This window comes from Vulpes vulpes, chromosome 16, assembly GCF_048418805.1.
Source record: "Vulpes vulpes isolate BD-2025 chromosome 16, VulVul3, whole genome shotgun sequence".
In the NCBI taxonomy this organism is placed as follows: Eukaryota; Metazoa; Chordata; class Mammalia; order Carnivora; family Canidae; genus Vulpes; species Vulpes vulpes.
Genome location: NC_132795.1, coordinates 190,597 through 212,242, shown reverse-complemented (window position 1 = coordinate 212,242; position 21,646 = coordinate 190,597). Strand labels below are relative to the sequence as shown.

The 21,646-nt window shown below is 61.0% G+C and overlaps 1 protein-coding gene across 5 annotated transcripts in view; it reads left to right on the top strand.

The window, feature by feature from the left end:
* The window catches only part of DLGAP2 (DLG associated protein 2), a 687,758-nt gene that overhangs the window by 577,631 nt on the left and 88,481 nt on the right, over positions 1–21,646 (top strand). For all 5 annotated transcript variants that reach the window (XM_072742322.1, XM_072742318.1, XM_072742319.1 and 2 more), the window contains one exon: positions 7,222–7,433. In XM_072742322.1, coding sequence (XP_072598423.1) covers positions 7,222–7,433 — 212 coding nt within the window. The remainder of the gene's footprint in view (positions 1–7,221; positions 7,434–21,646) is intronic.

Genomic DNA, 21,646 nt, shown 5'->3' with positions numbered 1-21,646 from the left:
TCCGCCAGGGCAGAAGGCAGGAAGCAGCGTGGATGGCGGGCGTGGGCTCTGTGCGATGCCCTCCCGTCGCCCACCGCCTGCTGCCCGCCACACGCCCCGAGCTCCCCGGGGAGACGCCGCCTCCTGTGAGGACCTCTCGCTACTCTGTGAGCCCACAGGGCTGTCGGCCAAGCGCACACGCGTCCAGGTTTTCTTCCCCATGTGTGCAGTTTGCTCCACTTCCCATCCCTCGTATGTGTGGAAGCCTTGAAGGACGCTTCCCCCAGCCGCCCAGTCCTGGGGATCCATGCAGGGCCCGACGACAGCCGTGACCCTCTCCAGCAGGCGGGCGGTCGCTGAGCCCCAGGGGCCATCCCGGCGCACCGTCCAGAGGGGAAATGCTAACCAAATGGCCTTCGCAGGCACATTTATCACGGGGACGCCGTGGTCGCGGGGGGGAGTATTATTTTACAGCAGTGGGAGAGACGACTTTGCTGGGCGTTGGCAAGTCCTAATCCTGCAGGAACCGGGCATGCGGCTCGGGGTCACTCAGGTCCTCCTGGAGAGCAGACCATCCTGCTGCTCTGTTCCTGCTGGGGCGCTGCTCCACGCGGCTCCCCCCTTGCAGCCCCGGCCCGGGGACCTGCCTGCAGAACCCGCACCCCTCCCAGGACGGTCCCTGCCCTGCGCCCTCCCGCACCCTGCGCCCTGGAGCATCTCCTGCGCTTCTCCCCTGGACCACACCTGCCCTTCTCTGTCCTCCAACCACTGCTCTTGGTTCATTGTAATCGTGAAGATACCGACCCCTCCGAGGGCAAGAGTGTGCCAGGGACCCCCCGACACTCATCACCCAGGTCAGGAACACTCAGCTCCTGGGGGGTCTTGTCCCCTCCGAACTGCGCACCTGCCACGCGTCTCACTTGGGGGGAAATCCAGCGTCCCAGGTACACACGTCCGTGTTTATGTCTGGGGACCCGCCCTGGACGCCAGGGCTTTGAAATGTCCCTGCAGCACCTTCGGCAGACGCTGAGAAGTAATCCTAATCCTGGAGTGGTTTCACGGATTCCGTCAATGTTCGACTTTCTCATGATTTTTTTTTTTTTAACAGTTTGCTTGGACCTGGACCCAGAAAAGGCGCCTACGTGGAAACGGGTGCCTCTGCCTCTTAAAAGCCCCTGGGCTCCTCCTCTTTTCTCTCTTTCCTTGGGTTTTGTGCATGTGTGATGTTTGCTCACGGAGGAACCAGTTTCGCGAGAGTCGTGTCCCGCAGTCTGGTCGTGTCTGCACTGCTTTCGCGGTGCAGGCGAGGCAGCCCTCCGGCCCCCGTGCTGTGTGTCCGTCCATCCCACTCGGCTCCCTGGACGAACGTCAGCCCCCCGCCCCAGAGTCCCCCCGGCACAGTCGACGCCGCGCACGGCAAAGGGCAACGTGTGAGTCCCAGAGCGGGGCTGCCCCGTCCTGACGCAGAGGCGAAGGGTGGCGAGCAGGCGCTGGTCAGCGGGCAGGCGCACACGGGGAAGGCGGAGGTGGGCGGGGAGGCGGCCCTGCACCTGCTTTCCTGTCCCGACGTCCTCTGCTCTCGCCAAGGGTGCTCAGGGGAGCGTCCCTGGCTGTGACCTCACAAGCCACGCTCCCGTCTCCCCAGGCGGGTGTCCTGTGGTCCTGGGACGTCCTGTCCAGCCTGCGCGCCGTCGTCCTGTGCTGACTGCACCAAGTCTCCTGAAACATGACGCTTTCACAAGCCCGGATTTGATGTCACAGCCACAAGATGGGGATGAGCTGCAGATCCCAAAGAATAAGGTTTAAAAGACAAGAAGGGAGGGATAAATGCGTCCAAGCTCTCTTCACTTCCCTGCTCACCAAAAACTAGACGGACGTAGATCCGAGCTGCTTGTCCCCTCACCCTCGGCGGGCACAGGGCTTCGGCGGGCACAGTGCAGCGCTCGCGTCCGAGGGAGGCATCGGACTGTTTAGGTCAGAGCAGACGGCACACGGCGCTGCAAGGAAATAGGGTGTATTTTATTCCCCGAAATGGCTCCTGCTTTCCTATCTTCTCCCTCCGTGGGCAAAGCACCCAAGGTCACACTTTTAATGAGCATCTCGCTGGCTGAAGGCTGAGGGGTCCTGCGCTCGGGGAGCAGGGGCTTCAGGAAGGGCTCATGGTGGGGGGGCAGACGTGGCAGGTGCACCCGCCTCGCTGGCGGGAGCGTGGCTCCGTGACCCTGAGCGCCCTATCCCCGCCGCCCCGCGGGTCCCAGCACCACCACCCCCCCCGCCTTCCCGGTCTTCTGCTTGCCCCCGGTGTGTGGTCTCCACCCGCAGGACCGTCCTGGAGAACCAGCAGCCTCGCAGCGGGAGGCTTGCGGTTTTATCGCAGCTTCGTGTCTGGTGTCTGCTGCTGTCTCCAAGGCAGCATCTCCTTTGGGGGCTGATGTAGGAAGCTCTTCCGTGCTGATGGTGGGGAGACGGGAGTGGGTTGTGGGGCCCAGCCGGGCGCCGCCTCTCACTGGGAAGCGCCCTAAAGCCCTCTGCACGCGGTGGAGTCTGGCCTCTGCCTTTCACCAAAGAGAGTGTGTCTATCACTTCTGTACGGAGCATCTAAGGGGCCCCAGCAGGCAGGGCCCTGCCGTGTGCTCCCCGCGACTGAGGTGGGAGCCCCGTGGCACAGGGGGCATGTGTACAGGGGCGACCCCGTCCCCGGGGCAGCCCACAGTGTCCACACCCCATCTTCCCACTTGTTTTGCCCACACTCGCCAGTCTGCACCCCCGGCTGCATTTTTTGTGGAAGGATATTGGGATTTCAAGTATTTCCCAGCCTGGGCTGAGCCTGTGGATGTGAGTTTGCAGTTCCATTCGAGAAACCGTAATAAAGGCACTGGGAAAATCGTAAATCACCATATAAACTCCTGATTCTGGGTGAGTGAATATCTGTTTCACCCAAGTGTACAGTTCAGGACGACCCCGTGACACACGGTCACCGTGAGTGTCCTCGGTAGGAAATCCAGGGCCACTGCGACCGTGAGCAGGCCCCGGCATCAGGTTCCTCGGATGCAAAGGAGAGACCGTCTCCCCGCATGTGGGGACCGTTTCCCGGGGATTGCCGGTCTGCAGGCGGCACCGGGGTGCTCGCCCAGCACCAAGGGGGTGCGACCCCAGCCCGGCCGCGGGCCCCCGACTCCTGGCCCAGCCACGCTTCTGCTCCATCATGTGTCCACCTGCCGCCGGGCGGGAAGCGAGAGCCGCTCCGGTCTGAGCTTGGCACCCGAACAGCTCACAGGGGAGAAACCAAACACAGAAACAAGCAGGCGCGTCGCATGTCCGCAGAGGAGCCTGGGTCCCAGGGCCGACGTGGTGGCTTCACAGGCACCGTGCCCAGGAGGACGCACAGCCCGCAGGAGGCACCGGGCACCAGGGTCGGCCCGTCTGGGGTCGCGCTGGGCGGTCCTCTCCCGCGTGGGGGGGCACGTACATGGGGGTGCTGAGCGGCATCCCCAGCCTCTACCCGGGCACCGCCGGCAGCAGCACCCTGGTTCTGAGGACTCAGAGCTGCCTCTGGGTGTTGCCAGATGTCTGGGAGCAGAACCCCGGCCCCCAGCAGCAACCACAGGCACAGCCGCAGAGCACGAAGCTTGGACCCAGAGGGATCGGGAGCCTCAGAAGCCCGCACCCTCCCAGGCTGGGGAGCAAGCCCCGCAGGCCCTCGCACCCCCTCCCTGCACGTGTCCTGCCCCCGTCACCCTCCCTGTCTCCAGGCTCGGCGGGCGCCTTCCCGCGGGCATCTGCGCACATCCTGGGAGGTGGGCACGGCAGCCTGACCACACCCGCTCTGGGCTCCTTGCATTTGCGACACACGCGTGGGATCACCTCGACTCATGTCCTTGACAGAGGCTCCCGGACTCATCGGAACGAGCGTCTCACTGATAACGACGGCGCGTCACGCCCCCGGACTTTTCTACGGTGAACCTGTGCGGTACACCTGCACCCAGGGCTTGGAGCATCTAGGTATCTACGTATCCGGCCTCTAATATAACAGAAGTAAAAAGAACATGACGTTTAACAGAGAACGTGAGTTCGATCATGACCACGTGTGCAGCCCGAGGGGCTGGGAAGGTGGTTTCTGGCCGCAGACTCGGTGCAGTTTGGGCTACGGATGAGACTACTGCGTTCACACACCTGCTGGATTCTTGGAGATGGCACTGAAGTCGTGGTAGGATGTCAAACCAAAATTCCCCCTTCCCTTGATTTACGTGGTTACTCACATTCCTGAAAAATTCATCGTGCGTTAAATCTGTGCAAACCACAGACACACACACCCACACCCACACCCTTTGAGTTACATACAAAACAGAGTCAAGGCCTGTGTTGGACGGGGAAGCCCGTGCACGGTCACGGAAGTGGCCGAGGCTTCGCTGGGTGGACTGTGCCCCACTGTCCTGAGCAAAACAGGCCCCTCGGGCCCCGGGATCCGGGAACGCCGCCCGGGTGTGGGATGGCCGCAGCTGCGCCCCGTGTCTGTGACACCCCAGAGCCGTGTCCTCCCCTAGGCCTCAGAGGCCCAGCTGCCTTGCTGCCGTCCATACCCCAGGAGGCACCAGGACGGGCGTCAGAGTAGAAACCGCAGACGTCACGGCTCACGACGTGCAAGTAGGCGATCGGGGTAGCCCGTGACCACCACGTGCAGCCAGCGCCTCACCAGATCCGCAGAGGCCGGTAGCTGCTGTTCGGAGAACGTCGCCTGGGTGCTTGCTCCCTGCAGACACGGAGCCACAGACTGAGCGGGTTGGACGTTCGCATCGGCCGGCCTCGCACACCTGCTGCAGGTTCTCGACACCGTGATGCACCAGGGAGGTGTATGGACGGGGCACGGCGGCGCCTCCGCGTGGCTCTGCCGTCCTGGGGTCGTCCAGAGGCACACGCTGTGGAACCGGTGACCTCACCCTCTCTTCACTCTGGTTTACGCCCAATTGAAATTTTTTGTGTCAAAGGCTGTGAACTGGCTTAAGTCAGAAACAGGAAAGTATAAGCTGGTCTCGCTGGTTACTTGATTCACCAGCTGCTGGAAAACAAAAAACAAATTTAACATTTTTTTTTTAAGGGAAGTGCTTCTGATTCACAGAAATTTTACGGAGCCGCCAGCAGGAATGTGTCCTTGTGGCACGTCCGTGCCGCCAGCCTCCCGGCTCCCTCCCCAGAGCCCCTCCTCCCAAGGCCTGCGGCAAACCCAAGTGGGTCAGAACCCCAGGCCTGCCTCCAGGGGCCGCCCCCACACCCCTCTCTGTCCACAGCTTCTGCTGACCTCTGGCTTTCCCCGCCGCCTGGGCGTCTTTCGCCCTAATTAAGTCACAATTCATTTTGCGGCTCTTCCGCTGCAGTCTCATCACTGAGGCCTGATTTTTCTCAAAGTAAAGATAAGTATTTTCTTTCTCTGAGATAGGCCCCAGGTGGAAAATTCAGGAAATGCAAGCACGAAGAGCGCTGACCGAGGAGCCCGTGATCAGCTCCCGTGATGACCCCGTCCACCCGCTGGTTTCCATGCCTCCTGCGGGCGTCTGTTTAAAGTACAAAACCGTGCAGCGCAGGTGGTGCTTCCACGTTGCTTCCTCCCCCGTGAACCCGTCTCCGTGGCCACACACGTACCCTTCAGCGTGACTGTAGTGTGGGGCCGAGCCGCCCGCGTGGCATGACCTGCTCGGAGGTTCCTCCCTCACCAGTCCCTGGCACCGAATCTGACGGTGTGAGGACGGCCTCCCGGGAGCCTCGCCACAGGGCCCGAGGCCGACACAGGCCGTGGTCTTCGCATACTGCGCCCCGTGGACGTGTCCTCAATCCTGTCTCCACCCGCGTGGAGACTCGCACACGGCGCCCAGCTGCAAGGAAAGGCCGCAGGGTAGGGTGCTCTGCCCGCGAGGCTGCCTGGGTGCCCCTGACCCCGTGTGGCCACCTGGATGCTTCCGTTCGGCGAGACCAACCCCTCATCACAGGCTCTGGGTCAGCCGCGCCGCGCGTTCCCGCCGCGTCCAGCCGCTCCCTGTGGACCCGCACCCACTCAGGGGCACGCGGACTGGACCCACTGGAGTCATGCCCCCGGGGCCGCAGGGGCTGCAGACCGTCCAGACCCCGCACCTCGCCACAGGCCATGGCTGCGCTGGAACCTCAGCGGATCGCGCTCCCACGGCCTCCCATCCTGGCCGCCACGGGAAGCTGTGTCTGCCGGAGCGACGCTGCGGCCACGGGTTTTAAGGTGCTTTCCGTGGAGAGCATCACTTCTCCAAGCGGGCGTGAGCAAGGAGGAGGATGGAGGGCTCCGGGGGAGGCGGGGTGTAACCCTTTGCAACAGAGAAGAGCCGACTCTGAGCACCTCCTCAGGTGGGACCCTCCCTTCCTTCCCCACAGCCGTGGGTGCAGACCGGGGGCCGGGGGTGGGGGGTCGGGGCCGTGCCCCCGCGCTGGCCGTGCCGCAGGCCTTCTCCATGCCAGCAGCGGCCTCTGTGTTTTGCTCTTGTAAATGTGACCTCACCCGCAGGGGTCAAGGTGGTCCAGAGCCCCCCTGGGGCCCACAGAGCTAAGGAGTGGCGGCCCTGGGTGTGGGGGTCACCTGCAGACTGGGCAGGTGACCAGGGAGGCCGGACCTCTGCTGCTTGTGGAGGAGGGAACTCAGCTTCCGTGGTGGGCGCCGAACACCAAGGTGCCGACCGGCCACCCTGGGGCTGACTGAGCACAGGGACCCCGCGCAGCCAGCATCACGGACCTCCAGCCTCACCGGCTCCGTTCCTGCCCCAGGGGTGAAGCCCAGTGACCCAGTCCTGTCCCCCCACCTGGCCCCTGCTCTCGCCTTCTTCATATCCTCCATCCTGGAGAGCTCTCCCCCCCGCCCCGCTCTCTGTCTTCTCAAGGACAATTTTAATTTCCTTTTGTACCAGCAGGGAATCCATCTAAGATGCAGGCGGCTTGGTTTCCCCTGTGCCGAGGTTACAGGTGCGTTTACCCTCCAGCCGTCTTCGCATGTTGTCACGTTTCCATGTTTATGCATCAGCTTAGTAGCGGGGAGAAAACCACGATGACACGTGAATGTCCTTTTAGGATGTGAACGACAGCGCCAGGAAGCATCCCCGGGACGCACACGCTGGGAATGGCACCTGGCCGCCGGGAGCGTGTCTTCTGGGAAGCTCAGGGCGCCCGTCCCCCCAGGACCCCGGGCATCTTGGGGACGCCTGACGCATGCATGTGTCTGTTCTCCCCCAGGTGCCTCAAGACGAGTGGGCAGGGTATCCCACGGGCGCCAAGGACGAGGAGATCCCCTGCAGGAGGATGCGGAGTGGGAGCTACATCAAAGCCATGGGCGATGAGGAGAGCGCGGAGTCCGACTCCAGCCCCAAGACGTCCCCCACGGCGGCCATGCGGCCGGAGCCCCTGCTCAAGCCCATTGGACCCCGGCCCCTGGCCGACCTCCAAACGTAAGGCCGCCCCCCCCATCCTCCCCGCCGAGGCACAGGTCCTGCTTGGGCGGTTCCCACCTCACGTCACCCAGAGCCGCTCTCCTGGCCAGTGTCCCCGTCCTGTCTGCGGGTCCTCGCCTGGCCGCTTGCCCACCAGCACATTGGGGTGGGTGTGTGTGACGTCATCACAGGGACGTGTCCTTGAGCACAGCTTTGTGAGGACGCTGGTGGGCAGGAGCTTTGTCTGCAGGGCAGAGGGGGGTATGGTTCCTGAGGACGGTGGCGTGTGCTTTGCAGTGTCGTCCACAGAGAGTTCGTGGGTGTCCAAAGTATAAGCAGGGAAACGTTGGGAAATAGAATATTAACCCGACGGGAACACACGACTTCCACGCGTGCTGCTGCGAGTATCTGGTCCCTCCAGGCGTTTGGACACCGCCAGGTTTAGGGCTGCCTACGGCTTGCAAAATGCACAGAAGCTCCCCCCCCCCAGGTCACCTGCTCCTCGTGGACTGTGGGCTGGAAGCCTCACCAGCCGTGGGGGTGGTGATGAGCCGATCCGCGCACGCTGTCCTCCTGCCAGGGCGGCCCGGGGGGAACTGTTACCTGAAAACCCCAAGGCAGGGAGAGTCCGTCCATAGCACTGCCCCACGTGGGTTGGAAAGAACCCCCTGGAGGCGAGCCCACGCCGGGCACACCTGAGCCACCCAGGTCGGCCGCCTGCGGGAGCCCTACGGCTCGCCCCACACCCCGCCCGTTGCCACCCCATGTGACCGCCGGGCTCAGATCCTCCTCTTGGCACGTGGCCACAGTGGCTCAGTTGTTCACTGTGGCCTGTGGCGGGAGGATGGAGCCCCCGGCCGAGCACTGATCTCGGAGTCACCCCCCACCTCCTGCCCCCAGCCTGGCACGCACGGGGACAGCAAAACCCTGTGATCTCCCCCCAGAGCCCACTGAGCCAGTTCCATTAGCCCGCGGGACGCAGATACAGGGTGTCATTGGCCACAGGATCTTACTGGGCGCCGCGGGGCACCGTGTCTTCGTGGCTTGGTCTAGGTGACCCGCACCGGTCGGGCTGGGTGTGGATGCGGGGTGCAGCGGCCGCCGGTCCGTGTCCCTCCCCGCATCTCCGCTGTGCCCCACGTGGCTGGGGGGGTCAGGTCTGCTGTGCCCCACGCGGATGGGCGGTCGGGTCCCCTGTGCCCCACGTGGAGGGGTGGTCGCCTTCCTCAGGCACCAACCGGAAGGGAGCCACCCTGATGGCAGCAGGACGCGCTGGAGGGAGAGCGGGGACCCGACGGTGCAGCGGCAAGGAAGCGGGTGGAGGCCGTGTGGCTGGAAGGCTGTCCCCAGGGCGACGCCAGCCCGACCCGCCGCCCCCGCGGGCAGGCAGCCGACCCCACTGGTGCGCCCACCCCTTCCCTGGGGCGCGGGAGGTCACAGGTGAGGAGGAGCTGTGGGCGAGCCTAAACCGCCCTGGATGGAGAACAGCCTCCCCCGGAGCCTGGGCTCGGGCTGCCGCCTGCGAACCTGGTCCCGGCTCCCCGCGCTGCGCGTGGCCGCGGACCCGAACTGACGCTTTGAAGGTTGGTGCTTCCTGTACAACTGTGTGCGTTTAGGGCAAACCAGAGGGAAGGGAAAGAAAAATGGGCTGTTTTCACGGTGAGTGAGGATCGGGCAGTTTCAGAATCGGGAACTTGATGTCTGTGCCCACGGGATCCCCGCCCGTCCCTGCGCCCCAGCGACAAGCTCGCCTGCCGCCCCGTGTGCCCGTCCTCGAGCTGCTCTCGGGGCACTGAGCTCACGCAGCCCGCGGGGGGCACAGGCAGTGCCCACCCCGATGCCTCCTCACCCAGACCCCCGGGTCTCGGACCGGGTGCCCGGGCAGCCGTGCTCACCAAGGTGCACCCAGTACCCTCAGAATTCCCCCCAAAACCCCAGGGTGATGGAGAGGCCCAGGCCGCCTGACCTGGTCGTGCAGACACTGCACAGGGCCGAGCTGGACCTGCACACGCAGGCCAGGAGGGTTGGGGATGGGTAACTCGGGCGCCCAGTGCTGGAGGATCGTGCACATCCACCCCGTGCCCGCCCGCGGCCCCCACACCCTGTCCGCCCTCACAGGGAGCCCTGCAGGTGGGCCGCGTGGACGTCATCCCACGGCCTCATCTTCCAGCAAGTGTCAGCGCGTGGTCCTTTCCCCACACCTAACAAAAAGGGAACGAGGAGGAGGAGGGCAGGGCCCCAGGAGGTGTCCACGGGCTGGCTGTGGGGCATCTGCGGTGTGCGTGGAGCTCCGCGCCGTGGGTTGATGTCCTGACATAGGAGCAGGCGGCCACCACGGTCACCGACCCTGCCGGTCAGCGTCATGCACGTCGCCTTGAGATCCTGTACATTTCAACGTGATTCATTCATTCTCATTTTATGTGACATCAGCCACGCTCAACTATTGATTCAGGGCAGCTGTGACTGAGCCCATTGTAGGGGACAGACCCTCCCACCCCCGCACCCAGAGACCAGGAACAGCACGTCACAGGTGTGACCACAGGTGTAGAATCAAAAGTAGTGACTCCCTCGCCCGGAGGGCGTGTTCACCTAAGGACAGTAGGACGTGCCCTTGGAGACCAGCAGGCATCATGGGAAGGCAGAGGGGACCTGGTGACAATGTGACCAGGTGGGCAGAGGAGCCCCCAGGACCTCAGGGGGGTGGACGGGGATCCCAGGTTAGCACCAGGTCCTGTAGGACACACAGCCCGCCACACACCTGTCGGTCACCACACCTCCTGTCCTTGTGATCCCCCCACACCTGCTCCCCCCACCCAAGCCCCCCCTCCTGTGGTCCCATAGCACCAGGGATGCTCATAGCTGCTGTCAGGCAGGTTTGTGGATCGTTGGAATCCTCTGGATCTGACACCTGCGGTGATTTCGTCCCTAGACCATCTCTGTTAAGTTTATCCTGTACCTGAGGACGGTGAAGCCCGCCTGATAGTCCTCAAGGTTTGTTTGTCATAAGACTGAGGTCTCCATGTGCCCGAGCGGGTCCCTCCAGCCCCGCCGCACATCCTCAGCAGGGCTGACTCACGTTCCCCGGCAGCTGGCGGATTCCGGTGACCGAGGTGTGCTCAGCCCCCTGGGATTTGTGCTCCGGTGGGAAGGGACGGGCTCTGGCCGCGGAGCCTGGTGATTGTGGCTTAGGAGCAGCCTGGGAGCCTCAGGAGCACGTGCCTCCCATCGCAGGAAATCCCTCAGGAAACCAGCTGTGCCCGCACCCCCTGTTCCAGCTGTGCGGCTGAAGACCTGCCAGAAAACCAGGTCTCTGATTGGCCGTTATCAGTCCCTCACCGCCATCGGATGTGAAATCCCTCCTGTAGAGAGTGGATTTCCTCCTGCACGTTGCTGACCTCTTGCCACCGTGATTCTGTGCCCCGCACCCTTGCCTTCCTGCTATTGACCAAGGAGAAAACCGTCCTGTCGATAATGGGACACACGTCCTGCTGTACACAAGGACGTGTACCGTCCCCTCCCTGCCTTCTCCAGAACAGCACATGAGGGAGAGGCTGCACCTCAAAGGAAGAATGAGGCACCAACCACCAAAATCCTGCACACCTGTCCTGGGGCCTTTGCTCACAGAGCCCTCCCTGCGGTGCCAACCCTTCGGGGCCTCAGACCCCATGCCTGGGACCGACCCATTTGTAGGTCAGACCTGTCTGCGTGCAGACTCCTGCGGAATGATCACAAACAGAAGGCAGGGTTCAGGTTGCTACTGAATCCAACTTACTGGGTTCTTTTTTTTTTTAGATTTTTTAAAAATTTATTTATTTATGATAGTCACAGAGAGAGAGAGAGAGAGAGAGAGGCAGAGACACAGGCAGAGGGAGAAGCAGGCTCCATGCACTGGGAGCCCGACGTGGGATTCGATCCCGGGTCTCCAGGATCATGCCCTGGGCCAAAGGCAGGCGCCAAACCGTTGCGCCACCCAGGGATCCCAACTTACTGGGTTCTTAAATCAGCTTGTATATTTATTCCTGTCGGAGATCACGGATTCACAGAATTTGATTTTGATTATTAGGATTTTGATAATTTGGTTTTGATTATTAGGTAGACCAACTAATTTCATGTCGGGGCCTTTGGCGTTTTGTTTCTCTTTTCTTTTTCTTTTTTTTTTCTTTTTTTCCTGGTTACTTGAATTGCAAAGTCAAAGCTGTAACCACTCTGAGCATCTCTGAGTCACGTCTTATGAAGGCAGCATTTTATATTTGTGGAGGAAGGAGGCCTTTCTTCCAGGACGACTTCATAGGTAGAGATTTGCTCTGGTGGGTGTGAGTGTGAGGATCACATTGGTGGAGCACCTGGGTGCCCCTGTCCACTAAGTGAGTCTTGATCTCAGCCCTGGTTGTGACCTCAGGATCCGAGCTCAGCTGTGCATCGGGCTCTGTGCTCCATGTGAAGCCAACTTCCTAAAAATCCTATTGGTAGGTGTGTGCTCCTGATATGTATGTGTCCACGTACACGCACGCGTGTGTGCGTGTGCATCCATATATCTTGTGTGTTTGCTGACTTTCAAATGGAGAAGACGTATCCAAATGTCACTCCACGGCGAGAAGCCACAACATAACGACGGATTTGAATTCATAGAATTAACGTCTTTGTGGGAAAAAGCAAACCAACCAACAAAGTGAAAGTGCTGTCACCACGATAAAATGGTCATTAAAACCTGGGGAGATGTGTGGTCATTTAAATAACACGTTTATATTCTTAATACGTAGACACACCTTACAAATCCGTAAGAGAAAAAGCAAACACTGTAACATAAACATGGATAACGGCCAGGGGGAGGTTGCTCACGGACCTTAAAAATCCACAGAAGGCTCTGGAGAGTACTTAGCGTGTATTGAAGACCAGAGATGTGATCACTTATTCTGAAGAAATCCCTGGAAGGCACAGAACCACGGACACACGTACAGTGATGCTCACTGTTTTGTTGTGAATCCTCACAAGGGATCGTCGGTGACCTCAAGGCCCAGGGGTGTGTGTGTGTGTGTGGGGGGTCCCAACTTGGGGAACCTGTGAGGACTAACGTGTGCGAATGTATCCATCACAACAGCGCGAGGAACAGCCGGAGCCTGCCCCACGGCCCTCGGCTGCAGGACAGAGTGAATAATAGACATGCAAACACTGGGATGCCATCGATGGAATATTCCGGAACACTGCAGGTTTGGCATGAGGCCAACTCGTACGTGTGGGTGTGGTGACATCAGATTATATTCATTTTAAAAAGGAACATGTAGAACATGACAAACCTCATAAAGCGGACCGCGGCTTGTGCAACACGGACAGGGATACAGGCGGTCGTGGCGCGCTCGTGACGAGCCGGGAAGGCTGCAGGAAACAAGCGGGTGTGTCTAGGCCGTGAGGGAACGTGGGCAGGGCAGCCTGTGTCCCTCTGCAACGTGGTGTCAACACCACCACTGAGCCGACTGTCCAGCGTGACAGGGTGACTCTTCAAGGCGGGGCATGTGCCACACGGTCGCTTCACCATGTGGCCGGATGCTGGGTGGTCAGTACAGAGTCACATCCAGTGGTGTCCACTTAGGGCTTGTCTAGGAAGGCGGCGTGGATGGAGTCGGTGAGCAGAATTCCAGGTCAGCCCGCCGTGTAGACAGCGGAAGGCCCGTCGGTGCCACCCTGCCATCGGGAGGCCCAGGGCCGGGAGGAGCAGGCCCCCAGGACCGACAGGCTCCACACCGGGCACTGGGTCCCACCGGGGGTTAAGCTGCTTGGGAGGCACCTGTAGCTTCCAGGGCCCCCAACCCCAGGCGTGCACACCGCCTGGCTCTGCCCGACGCCCGGGCCTGCGGATGGGGCTGGAGGAGAGGCCGTGCCCCACGCCGAGACGCGGTCAGACGGCGAGCCCACCCCGCGGGCGAGGGGCCCAGCCCGTGACCCCTGCGTGAGCCGCACCCCCTAGGGGCAAGGTGGTCAGTGCAGCGGGCACGGGGGTCGGGGCCTGCGGAGGGCACACGGGGCGCCAGCGCCCCCACATCCCCGCCGCCCCCACGGCGAGCACATGGTGGCGGCGGACAGAGCGCCGCATCCCGGGCTCTGTGTGTGCGCTGTGGCCGCCATCTGCACGTGGGGACCCCGCACAATCCAGACGTGGGAGGAGGAAAGCAAAGGGACGGAACGGCCAGAGACGGGAGAGGACGGGACAGCAGCGCCCGGGCCAGGCGGACCTCTGCGGGCCACGCAGCAAAGGCCTCCTGGCCGCAGGGTCGCGGGGGGTCACGGGGGGAGCCGGCCAGGAAGGAGGCTGCGGGAACCTGCACACGGATCGGGCGGAAAGGGGCGTCTCGCTGATGAGCTCCCCCGCAGGCTCTCCGGGACTCAGGCCGCGTCCACCAACTTGCAGGTAGGTCCCCAAACGTCACCAAATGGAAACGCGAGGACAGAAAGGGTGAGAACCAACGTGAGAGAGAGCCGGCGGCCGGGCGCAGGCCTGCAGAGCCTTCCTGGCCCCCACGCCCCACAGCTGGCCCGGAGCGCCCGAGGCTCAGAGGCCCTCACAGGTCGGGGTCAAACTCCCAGAAACCCGGGAATCAGAGAAAAGGGAGGAACCTGGGAGGACCGAAGAGGATCGGAAACTTGGGGCAGACGCTCGCCGTGGTGCTGTGGGAGCCAGGACCCAGGAGGGGCCATGCCGGAACCGGAACCGTCGACAGCCAGCGCAGGAATAGCAGAGGCACCGGGGCGGGCGCCAGCAGATCCCCCGCTGACCCCGAGCCGCAAAGCCGCGTCCTGCGGAACCAGAGGCCGCTCACCAGCACGGACGTGGCACTCAGAGGCCTGCTCTGCCCCGGGAGGCCCAGGGGCGCAGGCGGCCGCACGTCCCCGTTCCACTGTGTTCCTATCCAGGCAGCCGGATGCTTCCCGCACCTGCTCCCCCATCGCTGCAGGTGGGAGGTGATGGGAGGAGGAGCAGGGGGAGCCCTGCCTCAGGTGAGCTCCGTGTCCCTCCTGTCGGCACCTGCCCTGGAGAACGGAGCCCCCTCGCTGTCCAGACACACACTGGGTGAACTGGATGATTGATCGGCGACTGTCCCAGAACCCGCAGCCCATGACACGTGGTCACGAGGTGTCGGTCTACTCAGGACCCATCAGGAACAAACAACCGAGGGTCCCTCAAAGCCACTTTCCTCATTTCCTGCGCCGTCAATCTTGGTTTTTTGCTGTTTCCTGATCCTGGGACTGCATTTCGGGTTTGGGCTTGAAGTCTCCTTCAGACCACTGAGCTCCCGGCATCTCTCAAATAGCCGACCCCACGCCGACCTCCCCGTCAGCCTCCTCATTCTGACCCCGGGTGCCCGGTGATCTTGCCCGGGTCCCACGGCAGCCCCTTCCCGACCCGGCTCCGACCGCCTGGGGGACGCGGTTCTCACAGCTCCGGGGCACCAGGTCTGCATCCCCGCCCCGGAGCAGCAGCCAAGCCCCAACACACCGCAGCCCCCGGCAGTCCCGGGCTGGGCTCATCCTGCAGAGCTCTGCTCGGGGTCGCGTTCCCCTGGGCGTGTCCCTGGGGCAGGTGCCCCTGCACGGTGCCCCCTACTACCCCCAGGCTTACCTACCACTACCACACACCTGTTGGCTTCCCCCGTGACCCGTGTCGCCTGTGAGGGGACAAACGTGTTGTGTGTCATTTGCCCTCACTGTGGGGCACATACGTGGAATGGGTGAGCAGGGCTGGCGTCTTGTGACCGGCTTCCCAGGAATCCTGCTAATCAGCTCGACCCAGGAACTGCTCTGGAGAGCGCCCTCGAATGAATCATTTGTAAAGATTCTGAAAATGGGGGATCATCGATTTTAAGAACATGTGTGCAGCTGATTCGTAGCCGCCCGATCCCGTACGCTCCTCCCTGCGCGTCCAGAACAGGACCAGATGCAGGGATGGTCCGGGGGCTCTTCCTGTCCCAGGGTCCGGTGACCGCCAGCCTCGATCCCACCTGCACCTGGTTTTGTCTGCATAGCACCTGCCACACGCAAGAGCCCAGGCTGGAGACCAGAGTCCACGTCCTTTCTACACAGCGTCACATTCGCTGTGGCACCGTGTAGACCTAGGGCCTCCTCGGAGGTCAGGGAGTGGATGTGCTATGTTCACCCGTTACCCTCTCGTTGGGGGACTGCCCCCGAGGTCTCACTGCTTGTACTGCTGCCAAGAAAACATCCCTGTGGTGGTGCCACTTCTGTGTGTCGCCAGGAGAGCATCACAGGGTCTCTTTCGGGCAGCGTCTGCCTCTGGGTCCTTGTCCTCGTCAGCATGGCTAAGGAGACTCTGGCCTGGTGGTGACTCCAAATGAGTTTGATTCATGGGCTCTCTTGTCCCCTTAATCCATGAGCAGTTTCATTCTCCACCTCTACGCAGGCCCGAGGGGTGAGCATTCTGTGGAGACGCCCCTATTGCCCAATTCCCTAAAATACAGCAGGACACGATCTCAGTAGGATCGTCCTTCTGAGGCACAGCTTGAGAAGCTCCTGATTCAGGCGGTAGCCTCACCCCAGGCACTGGCCCCTTGGCAGACATCACTGCTGGTCCGGGCGTCCCTGGGAACCGTCGGACTTCAAGACTCCAGGCTCTTGGAACATCCTGACGGACAGTCCCGTGGGGCACAGGATGTAGGCCACAGTGCGCCGCAGCATCGGGGCCATCCCAAGAAAGGGAGGAGGCCTCGCGGGGGAGGCCCAAGAGTGTCGCCAGAGCCAGACCGCGCCCTCAGTCCCTGTGTTGGTTTATTAACTTTCTATTGTTTTCTTGATTTCTAATACACTAATTTATGCTTCTGTTAATTTTTTTTCCTATTTCCTTATAATTCCATTTTGTTGTTTCCCTCATTCATCCGCTGATTGCCTGTTTAGAAGTGAGAGCTCAGAGTATGAGTATTCCTAAGAGTGTGTCTTTTGCTGCACCTCATACATCTTGATGCGTGGTGCTTCGGTCCTTCCTGCGTTGTGGATATTCCTCAGCATTCCCGATCTGCACTTTGCTCAGGACTGAAAGAATGAAGGAAGGAAAGATGCGCTCACCAGGATACATAAGCCTCTATGAATTATTTTTCTTCCTTTCAGTGACTTTTTCAGATTTTTACAATGTACGATGTTTTTAAATATAGGCTGCATTTCCTCTTTCGGCCTTTTGGCGGGGAGCTAGGCTGAGAGATGTGCAGCAAATATCACCGTTTTTCCTCCCCCTCCCATTTTTCCCATTTCTGATTAAATGAGCTCTCAGTTTTCTCAGAAACCACGTCATTCCCACTAACTCTCAAAGCTGCAAGATGCACGTGTTCACTCTTCGGTCGAGGCATGAGCTGTTTGGGGGCACCTTGCTGCTACTCGCCTAACCCTGACGCGCCTGCCCGCTCGGAAACTGAGGCGTCTCCCGCTCTTCCGGCCCGTGACGGAGGTCGGACAGCCTAGCGGACGAGGATTGCTCAGCCTCGGACAGTGACGGGTGTTGAAAGCATCTTTCTCTGAACACAAGTCACTCTCTTCGCTGTTGTAGACTCCAAAGTGTCTGACCGCACGTGAGTGCCCCGGTAACAGGCCAGGGAAGGCCCCTGACGATGACTCAGGATCCATCGGCCACTGAAAGGCTGTGTCCAGAGAACATGTGAATAAAGAGGGAGCAGAGGCAAATCTGTAAGGTTCCGGGGCAAAATCAAATAACATGAAACCCAACATCCCAAATGTAGTAAAGAGAATTAACTCTGTTGAATCCATTGTCTTCTTTAATGTGTCATACAGAATGTATGAATCCATTCATTTATTCATCCAATAAGCAAGTGTGTGCTAAAGACTAAGTATATAAATAATTGTCAAATAAGTACATGAATAAATAAATGCAAATATTGCCAGGACATTAACTAGGCACCTAAAAATAAATAATCAACGATTATGGATATAATTTTCACAGAGTTAAAAAAAAAAGGTAAGGTTTTGATGAGCTAAATTATTTTTGAAATAAGTATTCTTATTTTTGAAGTACGTGTAAAAATGTGGGTTTTTAAAGACCTTATTTATTTATCTGAGAGAAAGAGAGAGCAAGAGCCAGGGAGAGGGGCAGAGGGAAGGAGACGCAGAGTCCCCGCTGAGCAGGGAGCCCCGCGTGAGACTCGATCCCAGGACCCTCGGTTCAGGACCTGAGCTGACGGCAGACAAGCCACCCAGGTGCCCCGGGATAAAAATGTCTCTAAAATCTGTTTCACTGAGAAATTTGGAAATGTCAGTCAGGCTCCTTTATATTAATTCCACTTACACAATCCTAAGGAAACAAATTTCAATAAAAGATTTAGTAACAAATGAGGTCCTAGAAGAAATTCCAGTTCTTTGCTATTATTGGTACTAAAGAACCAATTAAAACTAAGCATCCATCAACATGCAAGGTGATCTAGTCACTGATGTGTCACCAGTGAAAACATTGCCAGAGAGGCTCTCGCTGTGTAGCCAACTGGCCACAGTATCTGCAGGGTCTCTGCACCTGAAACCCCAACGCTGGAATTTTCACAGCACAGCTGCCAGGACCCTGGTGGACGGAGCCTCCGGTAACCGTGTTCTGTGTGCTGCCCTGTGAGTGTGGCTGGGACCAGGCCCCTCGAAGAAGTGACCCAGGTGGCAGGTGGACATGACCCTGGCAGCCGGCCCTCATCCCAGAGCCTGCGAGGGCAGGAAGGGAAGGCAGAGGTTTGCGGCCGAGAAGGAGTGGACAGGCCGTTCATGGCCCAGAGATGGAGGGTCCATCTGATTTGGACTCCAGGAGTCAGTCCCTTAGGGGCTGAGGGACACCACCTGCCAGCAGGGACAGGGACCCACATCCTACCTCGCTGGGCAGAGGGATGCCACCAGCAGGGATGGGGACCCACGTCCTACCTCCTGGGGCCAAGGGACACTGCCAGCAGGGACAGGGACCTGCTCCCTACCTCCTGGGGCCAAGGGATGCCACCAGCCTCCAGCAGGGACGGGGACCCACGTACTACCTCCTGGGGCCGAGGGACCAGAGCCTGGGTCCGGCGCCACAATGCCCACCTGATCCCGGGGTGGTGGGCCTGCAGCTCTCCGGACTCTCCAGGTTGGTCATGACTTTATGCAGCGGATTAGCCGGATTCTCTAGAGAAACAGCGCCAGTAGGGCGCATGCACCCGTGTGCGTGTGTGCGTGCGCGTGTGTGCATATTCGTGTGCATGCCCGTGTGCATGCGTCTGCATGCGTGTGTGTCCATCTGCGTGTGTGTGTCTGTGTGCATGTCCGTGTGAGTGCGTCTGCATGTGTGTGCATGTCCGTGTGCGTGCGTGTCTGCGTGCATGCGTGTGTGTGTCCGTGTGCATCCGTGTGCGTGCATCTGCGTGTGTGTGCGTGTCCGTGTGTGCGAGTGTTGAGTGCGAGTGTCTATGTGCATGTGCATGCATGTCCATGTGTATCTGCATGTGTGTGCATGTCCATGTGCGAACGTCCGTGTGGGTGTGCATGTCCGTGTGCAAGTATCTGCGTGTGTGTGCATGTCCATGTGCACGCGTGTCTGTCTGCGTGCGTGTGCGTGACCACAGAGCACGAGGGGTGGCTTGAAGGAGTGGGCTGACATTGGGCGCCCCGGGGCAGCGAGGTCCCTCCGCTGAGAACCCCAGGGCTGCCCAGGCCCCGCACAGGCCACAGGCTGCGTCCCTCGGGCTCCAGCTGCTGCGCGGGGGCGGCCGTCACGGGGACACCACCCGGAGAGCGAGCCCCTGGAGCGGGTTCCTGCCCTGTGTTCTCGCTCAGGCATTTTCTAGACATTCTGCAGCGGCGCAGGTGAGTGTTGGTGCGGGCGCGGAGCCCACGTGGCAGCCAACGGCTGCTTTTGCGGTGGTCCTGAGCGTGGCTCTGAGGGCCCCGTGGCCGCGAGGGGGGCCGACGCACAGGGGGCCATGGCCACCGAGCACCCCCGCGGCCCGCTCCCTGGCCGAGCACTGCCAAGCATGCGCCTTGGCAGGCCCAAGGGTGGGGTGTGCGTGGCTTCCCCGCCGGACACAGACGAGCCCCAGGTGGCAGGGCCGGGCACACAGGTGATGGCAGCTTGGCCTGCGGGGGCGGGGGGTGCTCCTCCCTGTCCGACCCTGTCTTGTCCATCCCCCCATCCTGTGCTGACGGCCCCGGGGGTGGACGCTCCTCTGTGTCTGTCCCCCAGGGAGACTCGTTCTGCCCCCGGGTACCCAGCACCCACCTGCACACACGCCCGTCATGGGCCCCATCCCTTCTAGCCTTTGTTCAAGGCGCCCAAGCAGCCATCTCACCTGACATGGATGATGGAGCAGGAGACACACGACTGTTAAGGGACCCTGCAGCCCTGCGATGTGCACGTGCTAACGTTTCATACATTCTCCCTGCCCCGCTTGGGAGCCTTCCGTGTCCCCTTGGGGCAGCGGGCAGGTCATGGCCGTCCAGTTGGCCCCTAGAGGTTCAGGGCTGAGCAGCACCCAGGCGTCCTGGCTCTGTAGCCTCCCCTTCCAGGGCTCGGGCTGTGTCCTTCCATCCCCCCGTGAAGCTGCCCTCGCACGCGGCCACCTGCGTCGCTGTTCCCACCGCCGCCCGTTGGCCCCGGGGGAAGGAAGGGGGGGGGAGGACAGCGAGGTTGGCCGCTTCCCTGCAGCTGGGCCGTGGGCCGGCGCGGGTCTGGGTGCCTGGAGGCCCCCATCTTCCCTTCCTTCCCTGCCTCACGAGAGACCCGCTCTGTGTCCCCTCTTCCTGCCCACGGCCTCTCTCCCAGCACCACCCCACAGCCCACGCCCGCCGCGTCTTCAGATCCTCAACTATGGGGCTTCTTCCTCTGGGAACAGGAGGCACAAATGGGTCAAAACCAGTCGCCCTGAGTATCTGCTTGACCTGTGGGCTGTTGGCAACAATCGCTTCGCCAGACGTGCAGGCGCAGGTTCCTGCCGCCCCCGTCTGCCCCTGTCCTGCGCCGGGGGACCCGGGGCTCCTCAGGGAGGGGAGAGACCCCCTGCCCCCAACAGAGAAGACACGCTTGTTCGACCATGTGAGTGTTTGTGTGGATTCTGGAGCTCGGGCATCTTGCTGCCGTGTAACCAGTTCTAACCCAAACTGCAGGGTTGCCTACGAGGTGAATATGTCCGAAAAGGACACGACGAAAGTGACAGAGTGTTCTGGAGAGTCCGCCCACCTGGCCGGGCAGAGGGAGGGTGCCCGGGGGTGGCCGTGAATGGGCCCGGAGTCCGCATCTCTCCTCCTGGACGGTCCAGCTTTCTCCCCCTGGGGGCCTGGCCCCACTGCGAACACCGCACATATTCTCCGAGCAAACCGCATACTCCCTCGCAGTGACACTCGGCCCCACTCTTGCCGGTGCCCAGACCCTCCCGCTCCAGCCATGGTGGCCGCCCAGAACCTCCCCGCCGCGGCTTCCCCATGGCTGGACCTGTCTTGTTCCCACAGGACTCTCCTCGTCCGCTGCTTCTCGCTGCCCTGAGGTCCACTGCATCCCATAATGCGTGAGCGTGAGTCACGAAGACCGTGACTATCTCCACGCGCAGTGTCTCCACCACCTTCTAGGTCTTCCCAGGTCAGGGGCCGGGCTGACCTGCAGGCCCCCGCCCCCGTCTGCCTCCTCAGGAAGGCCTCCCTGGCACAGCGAGGTTGGATCCCGAGCATTGGTCATAAGGACCCGTCCAGGGTCCCAGATCCCCCTGAGGTGTCAGCCAGGGCGGCTTTGACTTCCTTCTCCACCACACGTGTCATCACAGGCTGACACTCATGGCTGGGCAGGTCACACGGTGAGCTCTGCACGTGCCATCTTCCCGCGCGTCTGATGCTGTGACTCTGACCTCCGTCCCCTGTGCTTCCTGCCGGAATCACGACCTTCTCAAGTGGAGGCAGGCGTACGTGCTGCTGCGTAGCATCCCCCCCATCGACCGCAAGGATGCTTGTGACCCCCACAGCGCACACTCACGCTTGGATGGAATTGCCTTTCGTGACGAAGGAGCCTGCGCCTCTTGCTTTATAGAGCAGCAGGTCATTGAGTGTTTAGTATATGAAACCAACAGTCAAAAAATATGGAAGATTGAAAATACGGGAACAGAGTTTCTCTACTGAAGTGGGTGTGAATCTCAAGTGGTCCCTGGTGATACCCGCGAGGCGGGCGGCTGTCACCCGATAGGATGGGACGTGTTCTGCGGTGCAGACGGCGGCGTCTCGGGAAACGCCCG